Source organism: Myxocyprinus asiaticus, chromosome 37, assembly GCF_019703515.2.
Source record: "Myxocyprinus asiaticus isolate MX2 ecotype Aquarium Trade chromosome 37, UBuf_Myxa_2, whole genome shotgun sequence".
Lineage (NCBI taxonomy): Eukaryota > Metazoa > Chordata > Actinopteri > Cypriniformes > Catostomidae > Myxocyprinus > Myxocyprinus asiaticus.
Window position 1 is genome coordinate 42,814,435 of NC_059380.1, and position 26,687 is coordinate 42,841,121.

Sequence of the window (26,687 nt, forward strand, 5' to 3'; positions counted from 1 at the left end):
CTATATGATCATGTTGTATAGAACGTAAATGAACATGTAGAACATCTCTTCTTCCGCAGTATTGCTGAGTTTGAGGAGGAGAAAACTCTCTTCATCTCTCTCTGAACGTGAGGACCCTGTAGGCGTTCACAGGAAATTACTGACGTGTTTAATGATCGAACCGATGCGTCTCTATTCCCACACAAGTGCTGCCTTCGTCCTGCTAATTAACCGTGATAAATTCTCCTCCAAGCTCCTAATACTTCCAACAATGAATCAGATGTGATCATATGGTTTTGTCAAAAATGGCATTAATTATGAGCTGACCCACTTTTCATGAGATTCAAGGGAATGCGCTCATGTTCGTACCTTATGCTTCGATGAGTGTGGGATTATGATTAAATATTATATCGGGATCATGTACTGAGATGAACAAACAAACCCAAATGCTCATGACGGCTGACACATCAACGGCTTATTATTCATTATTATGATGATTCATTACCAACAACTGAGAATAATGATTATAAACATCAAAAGTGGAATCTGTCATATAACTCACAAACTGGATCTCAACTGGTTTTGCTTCAGGATCTAGATTTTACATTTAACATTAAGAAGCGATCAACACAATACCAGAATTGTTTTTCTTACAAAAATAAACCTGATCTTATTTATTCATATTACCCTGAACTTTATAGACCAAACAATATACAAAATTATGAACACAATATAAACAGGCTAAATAGAAAAATCTGTCAGTTTTGGTTTCTAAATGTCCCTTGAATTTTACTGCCATATTTCACCACACAAAACACATTACACATTAAACAAATTACACAATGTTTATTCTCACTGCAGGTGATCTGTATTTAATGTAGTCTGGGATGTATATTTTTAGACCTTGTGTAATTGATAGCTTTTATGTGACACAACATGTTCATGTGAGTCTAATTTCTGAGCATCTACCAAGTGACGCATTAATTAGAGAGGAGTTTGATTGAACACAGGATCTTTGACATCAACAACAAACTATATGGGAAGTGTTTTCTTCTCCCTTTTAAAAGTTTAGTCTAATTATTAATAATAAAAAAATATATAAAACAAATAGAAACATTTTGTATTTATGTATTTGTATTAATTTTTATGTTTCATATTTATAATTCATATTTTTTGGTATTTTTATATAAAAACATGTTTTTCAGTTTTTAATGTTTGAAATGTAATATTATATTGTATGTTTCTGAAGTTCATAATAACTACGGGTTTATTCATATGTTGATATTGCACTTCAGTGTCTGTTCAAAAGTATGTATGCAGTGTCTCTTCAATATATGTTAGAATCACACTTCGTGTTTTAATTATACCTGTGAACATAAATAAGATCACAGTTGCGTTTGGCTCTTGAATGTTTGTTTTGTCAGGCCTCCAGCTCTTCTATTTCTCTTCCTGTCTGAGTGAGTACATAGGCAGCAAGACACACTTTTACCTGAAAGACGAATCGTGTTGAGGACAAAGACTGGCCGTCGCTCATCGATCAGTCTTTTGTCCTCTGACACGATCGCTCGTTCCCAGCGGGCAGCATTTACTAGAATATTTCACAGCCCTCGACTTGAGGGAACTCATTAGCACACGAGTCTGATAATCTCAAATCATGGTGAATTTACATCTTCAGCCTCATAAAAATTTGTCTCTTTATCTGACAGCACACTGAACTCCATCAATGCTCGCTCATTGCAGCTGCATCTACAACACACTCGTTTTGTGCTCGAAAGGAACTACAACAAGAATGATGCTGTTGTTAGCAGTTTTTTTCTGGATCATTTTCAAGCAGTAGAATTACACATCATCAATACTTCAGTCTATGGAGCTGTTGTCCAATGATCAGTTAACTGCTGTGAGACTCAGATAACCTGATCATCACGTTCTGTTCATGTCAGCTCAAGTGCATGCAGTCAATACAGCAAAATCGAATAAACATTAAGAAATTGTAATGCTGATCATAGAATTTGTAATAAAAATGTTGTACTAAAATAGAAAAATTTCCACCAGTGGTGTCAGATTTTAGGAGCACTTACAGAGCAGTTACAGAACCTTATCAATTCAGGCAAGTCGTTTTCTGCTGCAGCATCAGGATATGTGAAAACAAAATGTTGAAAGAAGGTTCCGCTCTGTCTGTGAACATTAGAACTTTACATCAGGATTTCTATCCTGTAGATGTCAGTCTGGCCACATTCATCTCCTTGTCATTAACATTAATTCATTTGGCTGCATAAACACAATAGATTTCCTGTTAATAAAGTGCTTGATGATAGCACAAAAGTGTTATTACTATTTTTACATTGATGTTCACTTGATTTGAGGTGGATAATACATGCAATATTTTTGATGAAAGCACTCAATAATATGTGATTTATATCAGTGGTTCTCTACTAGTTTTGCTTCAAGATCCAGATCTGCCTTTGGACATCAAGTGGAGACCCAATACAGTACCAGAATTGTTTATCATACAAATGTGTACAAAAATGTGAACAAAAAAGATGTCGTTCCTTTAAGACTTTTCAAGGAAGTTATTGGGACTTTAGACCCTTCTTTGCTGTCTATAGTAAATAGCTTGCCCATGTCTGGATGTGTCCCAGAGGAGTTAAAGACTGCGATAGTTGAACCGCTTCTGATGAAGCCCTCGTTAGATCCTTCGGTTACAAACAACTATAGATTAATCTCAAAATTACCTTTCATCTCCAAAATTATAGAGAAAGCAGTAGCTAAACAACTTTTGGAGGTCGTGAAGGATAACAATATTTTTGAAAAATTTCAGTCAGGTTAAAGAGAAAATCACTGAACAGAAACTGCCCTTCTTAGGGTCACCAATGACTTATTTATAGTGGAGGACACTGGAAAATGCTAAATTTTTGTGTTGCTTGATTTAACTGCAGCATTTGATACAGTTGATCATTCAGTTTTAATTGACACATTGAAGAGATGGGTGGGAATATCTGGGGTGGCTTTAGACTGGTTTGTTTCCTATTTGTCAAATAGGCAATTTGTAGTATCTGTTGGAGATGAGATGTCCTCCTCTTCAACAATAAATTGTGGTGTTCCACAAGGATCCCTGTTAGGGCCAATTTTGTTTTCTTTAGATATGTTACCAGTGGGTTCTGTGATTTGAAAATACAACATTATTTTCATTTCTATGCAGATGATGTACAGTTATATTTGTCATTGAATCCCAATGATCTAATCAACTGTTCTTCAGGCATGTGTAGCAGATATACAAAAAAGAATGGCATGTAATTTTCTGCAGTTAAGTACTGATAAAACAGAGGTAGTTATAATCGGTCATGGTTTTAAATAAAGTAAAATTGAGTCAGCACTTAATCAAGTGGTCCTTAATATTTAGCAGGTGGTGAGAAATTTGGGCGTCTATTTTGATACTAATTTAAATTTTGAATATCATGTCAGGAAGTTATTTCAGTCTTGCTTTTATCAGTTAAGGAACATTTCCAAGGTTAGACATGTTTTGAGTTTTAGGTATACAGAGAAACATATTCATGCTTTTATTTTGTCTTGCCTAGATTATTGCAGTGCACTGTTTTGAACTTTGTCAACGCACTTTAACACAACTACAATCAGTGCAAAATGCTGCAACTAGACTTATGACATGACCAAGATCTTTTAATCATATTACTCCAATTTTAGCAGTTTTCTTTGCATTGGTTACGAATTCATTTTAGGGTTGATTTTAAGATTTTATTAATTACTTATAAGTCATTACATGGTTTGGTGCCAGATTATTTAGCAAAACTTTTAAAACTTTATGAAACAATTATCCCCTTTAGATCTTCTTGTCGTAAACGTTTGGCTGTTCAAAGATTCAGATGTAAAACTAAAGGTGATAGTGTGTTTGTAGTGAATGTCCCCCGATTATGGAACAGCCTGTCCAGGGATATTAGATCTGCTGAATCTGTGTCTGTTTTTAATTCTCATTTAAAAACTCATTTGTATCAACTTGCTTTTACTACTTTGTGAATTTTTGTTTTTATCTTTTGTTTTACTGAGTGTTTTTTTTTTTTTTTTTATGTTTTTGAAGCACTTTGTTCTAAATTTCTAAAAGGTGCTATAAAAATAAAGTTATTAAAAGTTATTAAAAATGTCATTAAAAATCAAAAATGTAAATATATAAATATTACCTTGAATTGTACAGGGCCCATAATATGGAAAATTATGAACATGACAGACTGAACAGGAAAGTTTTGGTGTCCATGTTGACATCTGTCTAATCTGACGAGCTTCTACCAAGTGACAGATGAATTTGTGTTTGACTGAACACACAACCTTTGACATCAACAACAAAAGAAATGGAGTGATTTCTGACGATTGATTTGGCTATCATAATTATGCATGATTATATGGTTAGCTGATTTGTATTATTTGTATTCAGCATTGTTTTTCTTGCTTTCTATGATGAGAATCGAGCTGAGACACACTTTTTTTAGTTGAGAACCGCTACTTTAGAATGTAACAACAGTGTCATTATATACTCATGTCTAGACTCTTTTATATACTCATGTCTAGACTCTTTTATATACTCATGTCTAATCATTTACCAAAACATCTTGTATGTAAATTAAAGACTTCTTTGAGTGCTATGATAACTGTGTAGCATTACTTCAACAGCAGGTCAAACCACATAGAAGGAATAATAGTTTTTAAGAATAAAGCAGAGGATAACATGGTAAAATCTGTGTTGTAGAAGGATTTTATTCCTTTGTTTTCATTCTGTTGTTTCATTTGCTGTTGTTCGAGTCAGCACATTTGGTCTCTCTCAGTTCTGCATTGTGTTTGTTTCTGGTGTTCGGGGAGTTGTTTTCCAATAAATCCAATTGTGGCGGTAAGAGGCGTCCTCTGAAGGCGGCATTCGAACAAACTTGAAAAATGGGTTGCTGCTCCGGCACTCGTATTTCTGCTGATTTCACATGTCCTGAACCAAAGACGAACAAAGAAACAATAGCTGAGAATGATGTCAAAATGTGAATGGACCCTTAAACTGAGCATTTATCAGTCATGTAAAGATTCATTTCAACAATAAAGGGAATATTTGAGAGGTTAAGCAAGCCGTAATGTAAATGAAAGAGTAGAAATAAAATATAATTCCCTTTTTTAGTGTGACTAAAGTCCCAGTATTTACTGGGTTGTGTTGATAATGTTGTTCTTGTGTGTTTTGCAGGAATTCGACGTACTGTATGAAAGTGTCGATGTCTCTCACAGTGGCGGAGAATGACACGAGTCCCTGTTACAACTCCAAGATGAGATACTCTGAGAAAGCCGAGTTGAGTAAAAGCAAAGACATTCTGTGTCCAGACATTGATGATTACATACAGCTGGGAAAAGAGCCAGACATCACCTGGTACAAGGTAGCATCATTTTCTCTAGTAATGTTGATTTTATTTACTGATGGTCAGTGTAAAGTAAATTATTATTCAGTTGATGAGTTATTTAGCATTTTTCATATTATTCAGTCACATTTTATTGATTAACACACTTTCATAATAATTTTTTCAATCGATAATTTACTGGGATACTTTCCATATATACTGTATATATATTTTTTAGATATTTATTCTTCAACTTTAGGTCCCAGGGGTTGATTTTGAAACTTTTCACCAGGACTTCACCATTTATTTATGGTACTTTTCAAATGTCTTTTATGTCTAGATTTGATTGTTTTATTCATGTCCTAGACCCAGACTTTCAGTATTAAACTATGAAAATACATTATAAAAATACAAATTATTACGTTTAAAACTCATCTAAAAAAAGAGTTAAATAAACAGAAAGCCTTTAAATATTCATTGTGGGTTAGGGATGAGAGGTGTGTGAGCTGATTGTTTATATATATATATATATATATATATATATATTATTTTTTTTTTTTAATTATTTTATTTTATGAAACTGATATTTTGACAATTAAAACTAGTGAAAGAGTGAAAAAGATCCCGAAGTTTTTTTTTTTTTTTTTTTTACTAATGAAATTTTTACCCATATTTTATAGATTTTAAAATTAAAATAAGTCCAAAATATGTTAAAAGATACATTACAAGTTTGGAAAATAGTTGCCTTTTCCCCTCTTGCTTCTGTTACAGCCTTCTAAAATACTGTAACACTTTAGATGTTTCTCTAAAATGCATTTTAATATCAGAAATGTGTTTTCCTTTCCCTGTACATGGTGCAATATATTTATAATTCTGAAGTTTCTGACAAATTGGAAAATTCTTAAAACCACACTATTTAAAACGTCATGGTTACTTGTGTAACCTCCGTTCCCTGATGGAGGGAACGAGACGTTGTGTCAATGTAGTGACACTAGGGGTCACTCTTGGGAGCCTGAGACACCTCTGGTCTTTGATAAAAGGCCAATGAAAATTGGCGAGTGGTATTTGCATGCCACTCCCCCGGATATATGGATATAAAAGGAGCTGGTATGCAACCACTCATTCAAGTTTTATGCTGAGGAGCCGATATAAGGTCCAGCCATTTCAGCGGGTAGTTCAGCATTGTGGCAGGAGGGACACAACTTCTCGTTCCCTCCATCAGGGAACGGAGGTTACACAAGTAACCGTGACGTTCCCTATCTGTCACTCACTCGACGTTGTGTCGATGCAGTGACACTAGGGGTCCCTATACGAAACGCCACAATTGGCTGAACTGTGTTACGTGAACTGGCGGTGTGTGGTGGGCAGACTACTGTGTGCCTCATAGCCAGCACACCAGGTCGACACGTAACCTCCCCCAACATAGTTATGAGTGTCGAACGGCCCTTTTTGGGGACAAGTCGACTACCCAAGAGATAGAGACATGCTTAACACAACCGGGGCCTCTTTTCCCCTTCTCTTTTTTCCACTCCCTAAAAAAGAAGGGGGATTATCCGACTGGGCCGCCAGGTCTAGTCGGGTAGTGTCATTCCCAAGGGGAAGACACAGCGGAGACCACACCTCACCCAAAGAGAGGGGGGGATATTTAAGTGGAAGGATACATCACATGGTCTTTCCAACCATGTGGAGAGACTTCAAGGTAGATCCTGCCCAATGGGGGAGGAGTTACTACAAACATGGAGACTGGGGCAGAAGGGCTTTGCCCAAGGAAGACGCAGTTTGCAAACAAGGAAACAAATTAGCGGAAGATATATATCGCATGGGGTTAGCCTTACAGGGAACCGCCAGATGCAGAGCACCTACCCCAGAACAGGACTCTTAGTTAGCACGTGTACTGGGCTGGCAGCGAATCTCTCAGAAAACTCGACTGCCACAGGGCTCGGAGGAAGTCAACCAGGGAACAAACTTGTGAACACTACTGGGAATTAATGGCGCACATCTTCAGCTCAAAAGGAGGTGGAAGGCGCTATGTGCAAGCAATACACCCGGCCGGCTATCCCGGTCTTATCCACTTGTGTTGCGTACCACTACCTGGGACGAAACCGGTTCCACCCGGAGGTTGTAGAACCTTGCAAAGGTGTTGGGTGTTGCCCAGCCCGCTGCTCTGCAAATGTCTGTTAGAGAGGCACCTCTGGCCAGGGCCCAGGAAGCCGCTACACCCCTGGTAGAATGGGCTCATAGCCCTACTGGGGGCAGCATGTCCTGGGCGAGATATGCCATAGTTATGGCGTCAATGAGCCAGTGGGCGATCCTCTGCTTGGAGACAGTGTTTCCTTTCCGCTGTGCACCAAAGCAGACAAAGAGCTGCTCAGAGATTCTAAAGCTCTGTGTGCAATCCAAATAGATGCGTAAAGTGCGCACCGGACACAGCAATGACAGGGCTGGGTCTGCCTCCTCCTGGGGCAGCGCTTGCAGGTTCACCACCTGGTCCCTCAAAGGGGTGGTGGGAACCTTGGGCACATAGCCCGGTCAGAGTCTCAGGATCATGTGAGAGTAACCTGGACCGAACTCCAGGCACATTTCGCTGACAGAGAACGCTTGCAGGTCACCTACCCTCTTGATGGAAGTGAGCGCAGTCAGGAGGGCAGTCTTCAAGGAGAGTGCCTTAAGCTCGGCTGACTGCAAAGGCTCAAATGGGGCTCTCTGTAGACCCTGAAGAACTACAGAGAGGTCCCATGAGGGAACGAGGTGGGGTCTGGAGGGATTCAGCCTCCTGGCGCCTCTTAGGAACCTGATGTTCAGGTCGTGCTTCCCTAAGGACTTACCACCGACTGCATCAAGGTGTGCTGCTATGGCAGCAACGTACACCTTCAAGATGGAAGGGGAAAGCCTCCCATCCAACCTCTCCTGCAGGAAGGAAAGCACTGATCCGACTGCACATCTCTGGGGGTCTTCGCGTCGGGAAGAACACCATTTAGTGAACAGACGCCACTTATAGGCATACAGGCGCCTCGTAGAGGGGGCCCTAGCCTTAAGCTCGGCTGACTGCAAAGGCTCAAAGGGGGCCCTCTGTAGACCCTGAAGAACTACAGAGAGGTCCCATGAGGGAACGAGGCACGGTCTGGAGGGATTCAGCCTCCTGGCATCTCTTAGGAACCTGATGATCAGGTCATGCTTCCCTAAGGACTTACCGCTGACTGCGTCATGGTGTGCTGCTATGGCGGCAATGTACACCTTCAAGGTGGAAGGGGAAAGCCTCCCTTCCAACCTCTCCTGCAGGAAGGAAAGCACTGATCCGACTGCGCATCTCTGGGTGTCTTCGTGTCGGGAAGAACACCATTTAGTGAACAGACACCTCTTAAAGGCATACAGGCGCCTCGTAGAGGGGGCCCTAGCCTTAAGCTCGGCTGACTGCAAAGGCTCAAAAGGGGCCCTCTGTAGACCCTGAAGAACTACAGTGAGGTCCCATGAGGGAAGGAGGCACAATCTGGAGGGATTTAGCCTCCTGGTGCCTCTTAGGAACCTGATGATCAGGTCGTGCTTCCCTAAGGACTTACCATCGACTGCGTCATGGTGTGCTGCTATGGAGGCAACGTACTTCTTCAGGGTCTGTGCAAGCAGGTTCACTGGGGGAAATGCATATTTGCGTAGGCCAATGGGCCAGCTGTGTGCCAGCGCATCTATGCCGAGGGGAGCCTCTGTGAGGGTGTACCAGAGAAGGCAGTGGGAGGATTCTTGGGAGGCGAACAGGTCCACCTGTGCTCATCCGAATCGACTCCAAATCAGCTGGACCACCTGAGGGTGGAGTCTCCACTCTCCTCTGAGGGTAACCTGCCATGACAGCGCGTCCGCTGTAGTGTTGAGGTTGCCCGGGATGTGAGTGGCTCGCAGCGAATTGAAGTTCTGCTGACTCCAGAGGTGGAGACGGCGGGCGTGTTGTGACATACAACAAGAGCGCAGACTGCCTTGACATATGCTACCGTTGCCGTGTTGTCTGTCCGAACTAACATGTGCTTGGATCAACGGCCAGAACCTCCGCAGGGCGAGCAGAATTGCCAACAACTTGAGGCAGTTGATGTGCCAATGCAGTCGCAGACCCGTCCAGAGGCGGCGGCTGTGTGCCCGTTGCAAACAGCGCCCCAGCCCGTTTTGGAGGCATATGTCGTGACCACGACGTGCCTGGAGACCAGTTCTAGAGGAACACCTGCCCGTAGAAACGAGAGGTCGGTCCAAGGGCTGAAAAGACAGTGACAGACCGGCATGATGACCATTCGATGTGTCCAGTGGCGCCATGCCCATCTCGGGACTCGAGTCTGGAGCCAGTGCTGAAGCGGCCTCATATGCATCAACCCGAGCGGGGTGGCCGAATAGGCCATCCTGGGAAATGGGGCCAGCAAGGAACCATATCTTGTCGGCCTCACCCATCTTGACCAGGTTGAGCCAAAGGTGGCACTCCTGGACCACTAGTGTGGCCATCGTCCGCCCGAGAGAGCACGCCGTGACCTTCGTCACTCGGAGAGCGAGGTCGGTCACCGAGCGCAGTTCCTGCATCAAATCTGGGGTGGAACTACCCTCGTGCAATTCTTTCAATGCCTTACAGGAGAGCCATGGTGTGCAGGGCAGAGGTGGCTTATCCAGCAGCACTGTAGGCTTTAGCCGTCAGGGACGACGTGAGCCTACAGGGCTTGGACGGGAGCTTAGGGCATCTGCGCCAGGTGGCTTATCCACCGGGGGAATCGCCGTATAGCCCCTGGCCACCCCGCCATCGAGGGTAGTGAGAGTGGGGGAACTGCGGAATCGGGCCGGGCAGTAAAAGGTGCCTCCCACGATTTCGTCAGCTCCTCGTGCACTTCCTGGAAGAATGGCACTGGAGTGGGGCGTGGCTGATTTGAGCACGCCCGGGAAAGCATGTCTGTCATTTCGGCATCGGCCTGTGATTGGGCAATCATCCCCAAAGGGGGAAGCCCAGCTGAGGCTTCTGCATCTGACTGGACAAGCCCGCTCTCCGATACTGCGCTCAAGAGCTCATCATCTTCGCGGGCTCCAAACAAGAAGCCAGACTTGCCATGAGTCGAGCCGGCGAACTCATCCGGAAGACCTATTGGGGCAGACGAGCGTGCTGGGGAATGGGAGGTCCATGGGGGGATACCCGGTGGAGACGATCCCATTGGGGTCCCCAAATCACCCCCAGTGCTAGCCGCGCTGGCCTCATACCTGTAGGTAGAAGGACCGAGGTGAGGAGCCGCTGGGGTGGCTTGCTTTCTTACGAAAGCAAGCCGCGACCGCAACGTTGCCATGGTCATGTTCTCACAATGAGATCATGAACCATCCACAAACGCCGCCTACGTGTGGGTCGCACCCAGACACGAATGACATGATCATGACCATCCGAAGTTGAGAGATAACGACCGCAACCAGGAATAACACACAATCGGAAAGGCATCTTTAAAAAGACACGTCTTTAAAAAGACGTTCCATGTGTGCTGCACTTTTAGAGAAATATATACTCTTTTAGAGGAGAAAAAATCTCTTTCAGAAAATATACTCTCATGTTTTTCTGCCGAAGCACCCAGGGGCGTTCTCTGCAGTGCACCAGTGCAGAGGAGGGAGAAGCCGCTGAAATGTGCCGTCAGATCCAGCTGAGGTGAATGAACAGTAGGATTCAGCTCAATGAGCATGACCATTCAGCTACGAAGAGAAAATCTGAATGAGTGGTTGCATACCAGCTCCTTTTATACCCGTATGTCCGGGGGAGTGGCATGCAAATACCACTCGCCAATTTTGATTGGCCTTTTATCAAAAACCTGAGGTGTCTCTGGCTCCCAAGAGTGACCCCTAGTGTCACTACATCGACACAACATTGAGTGAGTGACAGATAGGGAACTATATTCACAGTATGATTCACATATATTTTGTTCAAAAAGAATATATTTCTTTGGCATATGGGATGAAATTTATATTGGTCCTACATATCCTGAGGCAAAACAGAACAAGAGAATAAGAGAAAGAAAGAAGAGAAAGTGTCACGCAGTCCATCAGACGAGTCAAGACAGAATTCACATCGATTCATTATTAGACGAGTGTTAAATTAAACATCTGCAGCTCTTTTTTAGTTTCCAGCTGAACTGAATTAAATGATGGATAATTACTCTGCTCATGTGTGCAGTAAACCTTTTTATCAATGCAAACCTTTAATTCTGTTCATCCAGAAGGTTCCAGGACTTCAACACAAACACATGCTGCTCATTTTATAATTCATACATCATAATCTCAATGTTCACTGACTTGAAAATGAACTCATCTACTCAACATGGAAATGAATAAGTGCTAAATATTTGATTGACAGGCATTTTGGCATACTCTGCCAAGGCCACAATTCACGTCTGAAATTACAGCTGTTGTCAAAACACTGTCAATATGAAATTTGTATGCAGCAGTTTGTTGACAACATTGAAATCCGCCCACTTTAAGTCAATTTATTAACATTTCATTACAATAAAATGTGTACACACATATTACAGCATGTGTATTTATGTATGTAGGAATGCCGGCCAAAACAGTGGAGGCAAAGCATCATCAGAAAAGCAGATTTACTCTCCATTAATGACGTGCGTGAAGATGACTATGGGAATTACACCTGTGAATTACAGTTTGGGACTTTTGTGGTGAGGAGGACAACTGAACTCTCCGTCACAGGTAAGACGAACTCTTCAAAACCTACTGACAACTGTGATTGATTTTTTTCTTTATTGAGTCTTAATGTGAAACATATTGACTGTTTTTTTTTAGACGTGTGCCCCTGCTGATAGACCTGTTTAAGGTGGTTCCCTATCTGTCACTCACTCGACGTTGTGTCGATGTAGTGACACTAGGGGTCACTCTTGGGAGCCCCAAACACCTCTGCTTTTTTGAAAAAAGGCCAATGAGAATTGGCGAGTGGAATTTGCATGCCACTCCCCCGGACATATGGGTATAAAAGGAGCTGGTATGCAACCACTCATTCAGATTTTCTCTTCGGAGTCGAGTGGTTCTATTCACCTCATCTGCTGGATTCTACGGCGCATTTCAGCGGCTTCTTCCCCTCTGCACCCGTGGAGTGCAGAGAACGCCCCTGGGGGCGACCTGGTCTCGGCTCCTCAGCACAAAACCTGAAGGATTGGTTGCATATCAGTTCCTTTTATACCCGTATGTCCGGGGGAGTGGCATGCGAATTCCACTCGCCAATTCTCATTGGCCTTTTTTCAAAAAAAGCAGAGGTGTTTGGGGCTCCCAAGTGTGTCACTACATCGACACAACGTCTCGTTCCCTTCATCAGGGAATGGAGGTTACGAAAGTAACCAGGACGTTAGCTGGTCAATCTGGTTAGATTGTCTTAGAAAGGTTGTCTTTTTTATCTGGACCAGCTTAAACCAGCTAAAATCAGAAAGAAATAACTCAGGCTGGTTTAAGCTTTTTTCTTTCAGCAGGTCAGGGCTGTGTTTCCCAAAAGCGTCGCAAGCCTAAGTTGATCGTTTCCTTTTGGGAAACACAGCCCTGTTGTGAATAACCCATAATGCATTCTCACTGAGTGTGTGTACTGAATAGATTAGTGTCAGTGATGACATCACAGCAGCTTCACTTCACTGTCAGTTTTATAATCGCTTTGGCAGTGTAACGGCTGCAGATCTGATCCTGTGCGTGATGCAGCGTCTGCGTGACCTTCAGTTTGTCTCTCATCTTTAAATGCTCTGGAAGAGCTTGTTCAGAGCTGGAAACACTGTTACGAGTGTGAATTGCTCTTCCACCGACAGTCATCAGTGACTAATAAAGGACGTGTTCAATCATCATTTCAGGTTAAAGTGAACACACATGCTACTAGGGCTGTCACAAAATCTATTTGTTTGTTTTTTTCACAAATCAAATGTTTTCCTTTTTTTTTTTCTTTTTTTTCTCAAATTGCATGTTTTCAAGTTTAATTTAATTTAAATCATCAACATGGTAGCCAATCAAATTAATTCCAAAACCTTTAACAAATGAAATCAGAACAATTTCTTTTCAACATACCATCGCAATGTTTTTTGACCAAACTTTTATTCAGTACAACAGCTTCTACAGCAATTGCTTATTTGTATTTATTTATTATTGTTATTTCTAATAGAGTGAATAATACATTTTACTATTGTTATGACCCATTTAGGGTCAGGTCGCAAGAGAAAATCTTTGTGAGACTTTAGTGAATGATAAGGGTACATTTATTGAGAGAAAAAATGTTAAACTTAATGAGCTAACAAGGCCAAAATACAAAACAAAACCCCAAGTTCCCCATCTTCTTACTGACCGAAACAAACAATAAGTAAAAGAAAATACATTGATTACCATAGCTCCCTAGCCAAATAAACAAAGAAAACAGATTTACAATAAACAAAAATGCCATCGGTCTCCCTACTTCCTAAATTTAGCATCTATTTACAAGTATTTGCATGATATATTTACAAACATATTTCCAGTCAGCAAAGTTCAAATATACAATCCAAAGTCACAACTAGAACAGTCACAGGTCAAACACAAACACACACACACACACAAAAAACAAAAAAAAACAAAAAAATAACAATTGGCAATAAGAACAGTAATCTCTGCAAATGCAAAAGCAGTGAGCTGTCAGGTGGAAAAGCAAACATAAGTGGTGGTGGCATGGCTTTTATTGGACTCTAAGATCCAGCTGGACCAATCAGGAGCAGGCATCAATTCAGGTGTAGGAGCCAATCAGAAAGAGACACATACACAGAAACACAGACAGAAGACTCCAAAAATGTTACACACAAAACATTCCATAACACTATAAATTTGTAATATATTTCTGTTGCAATTTCTTCAATTTCAGGCATCTAGCTTTTATTTTGAATCATGCTTTTTCTTTTTCTTTCTTATCTTTTTCTTTTCTTTTCTTTTTTTTTTTTTTTTTTTTTTTTGACATGAGCTTTATATTGACGTGTGTTTTGGAAGCTATACTTGTCCAGATAAACAGTTCGCTATATAGCCCAGTGTGATTTTTAAAGCACAAATGCTGTGTTTTAATTATATAAATATATAGTCTACATGTAATATGCACTTCACAGTGGATTAATGCTCTGCTCTTTCATTTCATACAATGCAAATTATTCTCAATATCTGTAATGATAAGTCAATGGAGTTGAGATCCATGTGCAGCTTTTAATAATAATAAACGTAGTAATACAGACAGGCAGGGGTCAATCATCAGCAGCAGTAATATCAAAGGCAGTCCAGAGGGGTATACAATAAACAGGCAAGAGGTCTGAGCAGGCAGCAGACAATCACAGGTTATTTCCAAGTAAACAAGGCAATAATGGTAGGCAGGCAGCAACGGATCAAAAACAGGGTGAAACAGTCCAGGATAATACGCGAATAATACAATAACCTCAGAAAGCACTCAGAATTGTCAGCCAGGGCAAAACAAGACTTGGCAATAACAGCGAGTGAGAGTGAGACTAAAATAGCTGAGTGAATTGGAAACAGGTGAACAGGTAATCATTGATAGGTATGGGGATTATGGGAAATGGAGTCCAGAGAGGTAAAGTCAAACCCCAGGTGATGGAGCCCTCTGCTGGTGAGCGGGAGGAACAACAAAGGCAGGATTCATGACAGAATGGGTGGAGACCACAGACTAGAGACTGGAACCCTGTAAGGCGGAGCCATGGCAGACTCGAGGGGCGAAGCCATAGAAGGCAGAGCTGTGACAGGCTCGAAGGGCAAAGCCATAGAAGGTAGAGCCATGGGAAGTTCGAGGAGTGGTGCCATGGAAGGCGGAGCTGTTGCAGGCTCGAGGGGCAAAGTTGTAGAAGGCAGAGCCATGGCAGGCTCGAGGCTAAGAGTCCAGGATGACTGGGAAATAACCTCAGTGGTCGTGAACATGAACAGAGTCTCAGGAGTGACCTCTGTGGTCGTGGGCATGAACAGAGTCTCGGGAGCGACCTCTGTGGTCGTGGGCATGGACAGAGTCTCGGGAGCAGCCTCTGTAGTCATGGGCATGGACTGAGACTCGGGAAGGACCTCTGTGGTTGTGGGCGTAGACAGAGACTCGGGTATGACCTCTGTGGTTGTGGGCATGGGCATAGTCTCGGGAATGACCTCTGTGGTTGTAGGCATGGACATAGTCTCGGGAACGACCTCTGTGGTCGTGAACACTGGCAGAGACTTGGAAACGACCTCTTTGGTCGTGAACACTGGTAGAGACTTGGAAATGACCTCTGTGGTCATGTACGTGGGCAGAGACTTGGAGACAACCTCTGTGGTCGTGAACACTGGCAGAGATTTGGAAATGACCTCTGTGGTCGTGTACCTGGGCAGAGACTTGGAAATGAAAGCCTTTCACCTCCTCCTCCGTGAGGCTGAAGTTGGCGGTGCAGGCTCTGGGACAGACAAGGCTGACAACTCAGGCTCTGGGACAGATGAGCCTGGCAACACAGGCTCTGGGATGGACGAGTCTGGCAACGCAGGCTCTGGGACAGACAAGGCTGGCAATGCTGGCTCTGTGACAGCGAGGCTTCCAGTTCATTGGCCGTGGCAGGCATGGCCATTGACTCATTGGCCTTGGCAGGCATGGGCGTTGGCCGTGGCAGGCGTGGGCGTTGGACGTGGCAGACGTGGAAGACGTGGGCATTGGCTCTTTGACCGTGGCAGGCGTAGGCGTCGGCTCGTTGGCCGTGGCAGGCATGGGCGCTGACAATTTGTGGGAAAGGGCTTTTGTGGCCCTCAGCACCAATATCAGTGGTGGATAATACAACTTGGAGATAAGGACCATGAAGGACCTCAAGACCAGGGCCGCGGAATGCTTGGAGAAATGAGTCACAGAAGGCTGGACTGTGACATGGCGTGGAGCTGACTCAGATCTGACTGTGACATGGCATGGAACAGACTCAGACGTGGCTGAGACATGGCATGGGGCAGATTCAGACGTGGCTGTGACATGGTGTGGAGTAGACTCAGACGTGGCTGTGACATGGCGTGGAGCAGACTCAGATGTGGATGTGATCTGGCATGGAGCAGGTTGAAGTTTGGCTGTGACATGGCATGGAGCAGGCTGAGGCATTGCTGTGACATGGCATGGAGCAGGCTGAGGTGTGGCTGTGATATGGCATGGAGCAGGCTGAGGCATTGCTGTGACATGGCATGGAGCAGGCTGAGGTGTGGCTGTGATATGGCATGGAGCAGATTCAGACATGGATGTGACATGGCATGGAGCAAGTTGAGGTTTGGCTGTGACACGGCATGGAACAGGCTGAGGCATTGCTGTGACATGGCATGGAGCAGGCTGAGGTGTGGCTGTGATATGGCATGGAGCAGGCTGAGGCATTGCTGTGACATGGCATGGAGCAGGCTGAGGTGTGGCTGTGATATGGCATGGAGCAGATTCAGACATGGATGTGACATGGCATGGAGCAAGTTGAGGTTTGGCTGTGACACGGCATGGAACAGGCTGAGGTGTTGCTGTGACATGGCATGGAGCAGGCTGAGGTGTGGCTGTGACATGGCATGGAGCAGACTCAGATGTGGCTGTGACATGGCATGGAGCAGTCTGAGGTTTGGCTGACTAGGAAGCTGGAACCGGGACTGTGAGAGGAGGATCCTCTGTGGCGAGTGTGTCGAGTACTAGCCTCAAATATTCCTCCCAAGTGTAATCTCCGGTCTTCGGCAATTCCCTCCACTGGCGTGTTGTGAGTCCAATTCTGTATATTGATTTCAGAGCGGCATCATCAAAACCAGTGTGGGCAGCAACAGTGTAAAAGAAATGGGAGTACTCCCTTATTGATAAGTCCGCCTGGCTTAATTGAACAAAGAATGCTGCTAGCTCCATGGTGCGGTGAATTGTTCTAGATGAGGCCGGATGTGCTGCTGGGTTTGATGAAGGAGCTGAGACCTCAGTGGTTAGTTGGAAAAAGCCGCTGGATCGGTTTGTGGCAAAGTCTTCTGTAATGATAAATCAAATCACTTTTATTGTCACACAACCATATACACAAGTGCAATAGTGTGTGAAATTCTTGGGTGCAGTTCCGAGCAACATAGTAGTCGTGACAGTGATGAGACATATACCAATTTACAATAAACATCAGATTAACACAACACAATTTAAAGTCTAATATACACATAATTACACATAACACAATATACAAATAATAACATTCAATGTACAGTATACAATACACACAATATGGAATACACATTATACAATAAAAAAAATATATAGTATATATAAAATGTACAGTAGGTTGTATTGTACTGTATTGACATTCAGGCTGTCGGTTGATAGTAAGTTGCCAGTGTGTTGTTAAGAGAGAATATAATATATAATAATATAATTTATGACAGTCCGGTGTGAGATATAAGAGTAATAAAGTGCAGTGCTGAATGTATATTGATCGTGGGAGATCAAGAGTTCAAAAGTCTGATTGCTTGGGGGAAGAAGCTGTCATGAAGTTCGGCTGGTGTGGGTCCTGATGCTGCGATACCGCCTGCCTGATGGTAGCAGTAAGAACAGCCCATGACTCAAGTAGCTGGAGTCTCTGATGATCCTCCAAGCTTTTTTCACACACCGCCTGGTATATATGTGCTGGAGGGAGGGAAGCCCACCTCCGATGATGTGTCTGGCAGTTCGCACCACCCTTTGCAGGGCTTTGCGGTTGTGGGCGGTGCTATTGCCGTACCAGGCGGAGATGCAGCCAGTCAGGATGCTCTCTACAGTGCAGGTGTAGAACCGTGTGAGGATGTGGCAGTTCATTCCAAACTTCCTCAGCCATCTCAGGAAGAAGAGGCGCTGATGAGCCTTCTTCACAACGGCTTCAGTGTGGATGGACCATGTGAGTTCCTCAGTGATGTGGACACCCAGGAACTTGAAGCTGCTGACTCTCTCCACTGGTGCTCCATTGATGGTGATGGGACTGTGTTCTCCATCTCTTCTCCTGAAGTCCACCACAAGCTCCTTTGTCTTACTGACATTGAGGGAGATGTTGTGCTCCTGACACCAGTGTGTCAGAGTGTGCACCTCCTCTCTGTAGGCTGTTTCATCATTGTCAGTGATCAGACCTACCACCATCGTATCATCAGCAAACTTAATGATGGCATTGGAGCTGTGTGTTGCCACACAGTTATGTGTGTACAGGGAATACAGGAGTGGGCTGAGAACACAGCCCTGCGGGGCTTCAGTGTTGAGGGTCAGTGATGAGGAGATGTTGCTGCCCATTCTAACCACCTGGCGTCTGCTTGACAGGAAGTCCAGGATCCAGCTGCACAGCGAGCTGTTTAAGCCCAGAGCCTGGAGTTTCTCATCAAGCTTGGAGGGCACAATGGTGTTGAATGCTGAGCTGTAGTCTACAAACAACATTCTCACATAAGTGTTCTTTTTTCCAGATGGGAGAGAGCAGTGTGTATTGTAGATGCAATGGCATCATCAGTGGAGCGGTTGTTGTGGTAAGCAAACTGCAATGGGTCTAGTGATGGAGGCAGCACAGAGCAGATATAATCTCTTATTAGTCTCTCAAAGCATTTGCTGATGATGGGGGTCAGAGCAACAGGACGCCACTCATTTAAGCAAGTGAGGGTAAGTCAACGGAGTTGAGATCCATGTGCAGCTTTTAATAATAATTAACGTAGTAACGTAGTAATACAGTCAGGCAGGGGTCAATCATCAGCAGCAGTAATATCAAAGGCAGATAATACACAGTAACACAATAACCTCAGAAAATGCTCAGAAATGTCAGCCAGGGCAAAACAAGACTTCACAATGACAGTGAGTGAGAGTGAGACTTAAATAGCTGAATGAATTGGAAACAGGTGAACAGGTAATCATTGACAGGTATGGGGATTATGGGAAATGGAGTCCAGAGAGTTAAAGTCAAACCCCAGGTGATGGAGCCCTCTGGTGGTGAGCGGGAGGAACAACAAAGGTGGGATTCATTACAATATCTGTGGAGTTTCTAGTGTATGAGCGGTTGGCTCACACATTCACTTTAAAGCACACAGCTCATACATACTAAAATTGCAGCCTTTCTTGGTTTAATAATCACACTAAGACAAATCATGATTTTCATTTAATTTTCATAAACATTTAAATTGTGCATGAACTTTTCCCCAAATATGTTAAATTTGTGTGTGAGCATTTGAAATCAGCTGTGTGTCAGTCACACATCATGCAGGTATCTGATTTAGTTGGTGCTCTGTACTTCCGGTTCTGCAGAGATACTGGTAACATTACATCTTTTTTATTCAAGTATCAACTTGGCACCGAAGTACCGGTACTTTTGACAACACTGCATACACTGCGTTCACTCTGAATGAGTCTGTCCTGAATTCAGCGGAGGCAAAGCATCATCAGAAAAGCAGATTTACCCTCTTTGAAAGATGTGGATTTTGACAAATTACTCAAGAAGTCCAATATACATGTACTTGTTTCATATGGTGAATAAACTTGAACTTGAACCTGCACTCATATGTGCAACTGTCCTACTTCCTCCTTATTACCTCACTGTGACTGGACGGTAAAGTTTCTGATCACTCAATAGGTGTCATTGATGTGTAAATGATCATGTGTTGATGTTTTCATCTGCTTGAAGTGTGCAGAAGTTCAGAACAAGTTGTTTAAGCAATTTGGTTTCAATAAAAGCTCTTTTTGGAAGGAAAGGAAGTTTTGAGTTGTGAAAGTTACAGTATGTATTAATAGTTTAATCAACTCTTTTGACTCAGAAGATCAAGGAACATTTGGTGTGATCCCATTTAACACAATTATTGTAACAAACACTGATGCAATATTTAAACTTTAGGTCGATCATGTCAAGAACACTGTCGGCACTGTAGGTGGGGATGCTGCATCAGTTTCTAGAAGGTTCCTGTAGATCTGGCAGACTGATAAACTATGACACTAGCAACGCCACAGTCGAGGGTTTGAACTGTGTACCTTACATGTACTTTTGAGGAAAGGGTCTGCCTAATGAATAAATGTAAACACAAGTCCAGTTCTATGTCAACAAAGAGTGTGTGAATGGGCAGCTGAGATGATGCAGGTGACAATTGAAAGATCTCACATCTTCATGACCAGATTTATGCTGCTTCTGTTGTCAAAAACAATGTAAAAACACATCATGTGCCACTCACTTCAGTTTCTGTCAGTCTCTGGACAACAGTTTCAGGGTATTTTGCTTTAAATGATGTAGACTTTAAATGTTGTAAGACCATCTCTGATGTCCACAGTGCGAGTGTGGTTTGCTTATAACATGCTTTGTGAACGCAAAATACTCTGAGTTAAAGGGATAGTTCAGCCCCAAAATGAAAATTCTCTCATCATTTCTTTACCCTCATGCCATCCCAGATGTGTATGACTTTCTTTCATCTGCAGAACACAAATGAAGATTTTTAGAGGAATATTTCAGCTCTGTAGGCCCATACAATGCAAATGAATGGTGACCAGAACTTTGAAGCTCCAAAAATCACATAAAAGCAACATAAACGTTTTCCATACGAATCCAGTGGTTTAATCCATGTCTTCAGAAGTGATTCTGGTCACCATTTACTTTCATTGTGTAGACCTACAGAGCTGATTCATTCTTCTAAAAATATTCATTTGTGTTCAGCAGAAGAAAGTCATACACATCTGGGATGGCATGAGGGAGAATAGATGAAGAGATAATTCTCATTTTTGGGTGAACTATCCCTTTAAATTTATTTTCTCTCTCAAGTAATTTCATATACACTAAAAGTTTACTGTACAACTGAAGTCATGTGACCCACAACTAATTTATACAGACCCAAACATGTTGACTAGTGCCAGAACTGTCTTTGTCAACTAGTCGGTGTAACCCATAATGGTTTTTGAGGAGACACACCCTCCCCCTCTTTTTCTTCAAGATTGTATGACATACTAAAGATGACATGTTAATGTCAGTGTTCAGTTTTTCTCATCTCTCAGCTCTGATGGAAGAGGTTTTCTGAAAGGACGGTTTTACGTTGAAATTGTGAAGATGTTCAGATCTAAGCAGCTGAGTGTCAAAGTCAATGTGAGGGGGCATTATTTTGTGGAAAGTGAAGTTACAAGGGAATTGTGTATTGTTGTTTTATTTTTTTATATTTTTACAACACCTTCTAGTATCCCTGTTTAATGTGCAGATACTACTGTAAGTAAACCATTCACATGTTGATTTCCCTGAAGAGTGTGACACTGACTCTGTGGCACTATAAAACATCCCTGTTTGTTTGAGCGACCCAACCAGCCCAACAGAGCAAATATTGACTCGACTAATGGCCTGAGTTTGGCGTGGGACTTTCCGATTGATTGACCAATGGAAAATGGGGATCGTTTAGAAAAACCTGTATTTTAGCAATTTCATTTGGTGACATTAGTGGTGAAGAAATGACACACTTCAGCTGTAAACTGTCACTGACCATTTGATTGTCTGTCTGTTTCTTGTACAGTTTGTTGTTATAGGTGTCGAGTGAAGCATCCAGCAGCTTCAGAATACTGTTTGTGTGAATTTTTCACTGTTCACAATACAGCCAGATTAAACTCATTAATATGCAACACACATAGAAATGGCTCGTGTGGCTCCTATAGAACATCAGCATCAGAGTCTCATACTGCAGCAGCTCTAATGAAAACAAATGATTATACTTATTGAATTTGTGTCATGGTTTTGGCTCTTGCGGTTCTCAGAGTAAATTCTTCAAGAATGTTCCAGATTGAAAGGGTACAGATGAATTTATTATTTTTCTTTTATAGAAAAATGAAAGTCTTTAGCCTTTAGATAAACTCTCTCTGATCTTAAGTCATTTCTGAGTCTTCAGTGATCATCTGCTCGTGACTCAAATTTCTGACTGCAACACAGAATAATGTTTTTTTTTCTTGAATACATGATTGATTCAATGAGATTCATTTGAAATTACTTTATAGCTCATGTTATATTTAGCTATGTATACTGAATAACATTTATTCAAATACAGCACTCATCTCCAGTAGTATTCAATCCGATTCAGTACTAGTATTCTGCTATGTTAAGTACTTTAATTCTAGTCATTTCAGTTTTTCAGTCATATCCAGAAGTATTCAGTTCTATTCAGTAACAATTTTCAGCATGAGGTCATTTATAATTAAATGTTAAGGACATTTGCAAGCATGCAAATGTACATTAACAAATGATCTGTTATTCAGTATATAACATTTGATAAAGTCTTAGATGTTAAAACGTGCAAGGCCAAACACTGTATAAATAAAATTTTTAATTTGTAAGTTATTTAAATTTACATTAACTAGTGACCAATGAAGCATTATGTAATGTCTGCCATTGGTCAAAGAAAGAGATCGTCCCACCCCCAGCTCACGCCATTGGTTGAGTAATGTTGTTGGGACGGGTCTAAGTGGGTCGCTCAAAATAAGCAGAGCAATTTTCAAAGTGTCATAGAAACACAGTTCTTTCAGTGTACGAGAAAATGAACCTCTGAATTGCTTATGTAGCAGGATGGGCTAAACCGACCTGTTTCATTAGGCTGTGTCATGTGAATTCTCTGAGCTTATCAGTGTCCTTTCTTTTGGGTGTATAAGAGGTGGGTTTCGGCTACCTGGATGTGTGTCGTTGTTACTGCCCCTTGTGTGACATCATTTGTTGCCGCCGAAGGTATGTGTGGTAGCTGTTTGTAATCTCTGCTCCGTGCTCTGTGTAGATGTGTTTGCTAATCTCAGTTTACCTGTTGTCGTTAGAATAGCGTTGAACGCTTCCTGTCCTGTCTGCTGTGTGCTGGCTGCCTACTGTTCCCAGGTATGTTGCTTAGCCTCTATACAAAAAGATTCCGATTGTGTGTAGTGACTCACAATCTATTTTATTTTAGTTTGTGTTTGCATTGCGTTGTTTATGTCGGCGAGTAAGCTGCTGCAATCTTACATGATTTGCAGTGACTATTTCCTGTTATGTATGATTGCAGTTCTTGCTCATCGCTCGCTTTGCATTCACCTTATTTTTAGTAATTTGCCGTTTCATGCTCGGCAGGTTTATCTGCACTCCTGAGGGTTTCATCAGCTCCTCGATGGGGTTGAGCCTCTACATTTACTGATGTGACTATAGTGCTGTTTTGTTTTTGCACTTGTTTTTTTTTTTTTTCTTCTTGTTTTTCTGTTGCCTCCTGTACCTACGGGCCTGTTCTACTGCGCTCTGTGTTTATTGGTGGTTTGGTTCATGAATTGTTATTTGCCTCGGTTGTTGTTCGGCCTGTGTGTTCTCTGCAGGTGCCGCCTGGGCTTGTTCTTTTGCTTTTATTTTGTAGTTGTTGTTTTTTTTTTTTTGGTTTGGTGATTGTTTATTTGTCTGTTTATTTTCTGCATGTATTTTGTTGTTTATGTTTTGCTGGCGCAGTTCGGTGCTGCGCATTTGTATTGTGATTTGTCACATGATGAACTGCATCTGCAGCGTGTGTTAAATTTAATATATTAACCCCTCTCACGCTGCTTGATGAAGCTTGAGTGAGTTACTAGTGTTTCTAAATGTATTTGATTGATGTATTATGATGGAGTGAGACCATTGTATTTTCTTTTGTTTAATTGTGTCATTTTGATTTATGTTAAAGCTGGGATCTTTTTTTTTTTTTTTTTGTAATTTGCTTTCTTGTGTGTTATGTTAGTACTTTGATATTTGTATTATTTTTTTTTTTTTTGTATAGGAATCTGTTCCTGTGCAAGCTTGAAGCTCTGTTAACACCAAATAAAGTTGGTGAATGCATACTTTTTTTTTTGTTTCTTCTTCTTTCTTTCTTTGTGCTTGCACTTGCAGGAGCTGGGGGGTCTGGAGTGGGGAGGCTAGCTGCTGTCATTATTTGGTTGTGTGTCCACACTGAGTGCCGTGCTTTATTATTTGCATTAAACTTCACATTTGTGTGTGTTCGCTTGAGGATCAGTGTGGGTTGGGAATTTAGTAAGCTGTAGCCCTGTATAACCCTGTTCTTTTGTGTATTGATTTGTGACTGTGCATGCTATTGTGGCACCTGAGCAATATGCTGATTTGTTTAGTTAAAGATTTTATGTATTTATTGTTCTCTTGTGTAATTTAATAAAGTGAACAAGCGCATTACATCATATTTCAAACTATTTGAATATACATTAACTAATGATCTGCTAAGAATTATGTAATGTTTATTAATGATTTAATAGTAAATATTATTATTGTTTCCAGTTTTTATATTGTAGTTATCAATTATTAGTTTAACTGAATAACAAGTGGCCAGCAGTCTGAAATGAAAGCATTACTATTCATATATAACTGTTTAAGGAGATGTGGATAAGGAGATTTGTGTGAATGCTTTTGAAGTCTCTGTCTTATTTCTTAAGAGAAAAAATGAAACTTTGAACCATGTGTGGGTGGGTGGATGCAGAGCTCTCTCTCTCTCTCTCTCTCTCTCTCTCTCTCTCTCTCCAGGAACAGTAAAGCTCATCCCACATACAAATCAATATTTAATGTCAACATTTTATTATGATTTTCTTCACATGTGCTTTTCCAGTATGAGCTTAGATGAGGAAGATCTAACTCCTGTGTGTGTGTATGGTGTGTGTGTGTGTGTGTGTGTGTGTGGGCAGGTTTAAGTGGTTTACGAGGACTTTTTTTTAGGTTATAAACTGGTAATTACAAGGGTATTATGCTATAAATGTGGTTTTGAGGACATTTCTAGTGTCCCCATAATTCTAAACAATGTTTTATTGAAAATGTAAATTTTTTTTGTGAGGGTTAGGTTTAGGGGTAGGATTAGGGTTAGGGGATAGAATCTATAGTTCATACAGTATAAAAATCATTATATCTATGGAGACTCCTCATAAGGATAGCTGTACCAACATCTTCACATTGGCCAAAAACTGATGAGTGGTCGAGAAGATCCAGCAGCAGATACAGGCTCATTTTAAAGGAATACTAAAGGAAAAGTTTGCCGAGCGGTTCTTCTGCCGCGCGCCTGTCGTGGTGATGTGTGTCAGGGGTTTGTGATGAGCAAGGCACTTTTCCTCTGAAGCTCTGAGCCATATTAAATAAATGAGCAGCGATGCTGTGACCAGCGTGGAGGTGAATGTCTAATGCAGTCTGCGAGGCGAGCTGCTCCGTCTTAATGCAGTTATATTTAGAAGTCATTAGTGAAGGATGGCCAAATTAAGGGCTGTTTTAAAAGTGTTCTTCATTAATTACACATGATCCACCATCTTGATGGAGCACGAGAGATTCTCTGAAGCATCTTCAGGTCAGACTCGTTCAGAGATTCATAGGAAGACCTGCACGCAATATTGACAGTCTGATTATAGTGGATCTGCTCCAAACCCTAGTGAGCTGCCTACATAGACAGCATTTTAATGCATCATAGGCACACTGTTCCAAACAGTAGGCAGCAGAATTATGCTGCCTTCTAAAATACACTACATGCCAAAAGTATGTGGACACCTGAACACCACACCCACATGTGCATGTTGAACATTTAAATCCAAACCCATCTGCATTAATATGGAGTTGTTCCTCCCTTTGCTGCTGTAACAGCTTCCTCTCTTGGGGTTGAACCTTCCACTAGATGTTGAACGTGTCTTTGGTGATTTACTCTCATCAGTGAGATCAGATGATGGGGCTCTGATTTATCTCAAAGGTGTTCAATGGGATTCAGCTTTGGACACAGACAACAGCTTTCAGTGGTGGTTATAAGCAGCACTGCAGTTATCTTTGGTTTATAGTTAAGAAATACTGTATAGATTCATTTTGAACTATCGACTAAACAAGTTTAACCTTGATTCAGCAGACCTGTATGATTATGCCGGACATGTATCAGGTTGACGATTACATATCTTTACATGCTTAACACTTTTCTAAAGCCTGAGAAATGTGCCATACAAAACTAAAACTACCATCAGACATGCAATATCATCTTTACTGCATAAATTATTGCTCCACATGCATTAAATAGCCTTATGTTTGACTTCAATATCATCATGTTCAAACTTAATGGGTTTAGATTGTGCAGGTAACTTACAGCCTTCAAAATAAATGCAAAGACTTAATTTAGAAGCATTCAATTATTTTTATATACATACATGTGTTGCGGTGGTGGCTTATTTTAACCCTAACCCGTAAAATCTTACGTGGTGGTATAAGTTAATCTTTTTGCCATATTTGGCCTTAAATCTGTCATTGCAGTTAAATTTTGGAAATTAACAACAGCAGTTTGGGATTGGAGTTGGATTGTGCAATTACTGTGTGAAACGTTCAACAATGCAGCTGCTAGGAGAATGGATCTAATGATAAAGAGGAGCCATGATAAAAATGATGATGATCCATGAAATAT

General features: G+C 41.8%; 1 protein-coding gene across 1 annotated transcript in view; it reads left to right on the forward strand.

The window, feature by feature from the left end:
- The window catches only part of LOC127428129 (interleukin-1 receptor accessory protein-like 1-B), a 456,537-nt gene that overhangs the window by 162,020 nt on the left and 267,830 nt on the right, over positions 1 to 26,687 (forward strand). The window contains exons 3-4 of the mRNA XM_051676232.1: positions 5,207 to 5,393; positions 11,897 to 12,050. Of these exons, the coding sequence (XP_051532192.1) occupies positions 5,207 to 5,393; positions 11,897 to 12,050 (341 nt within the window). The remainder of the gene's footprint in view (positions 1 to 5,206; positions 5,394 to 11,896; positions 12,051 to 26,687) is intronic.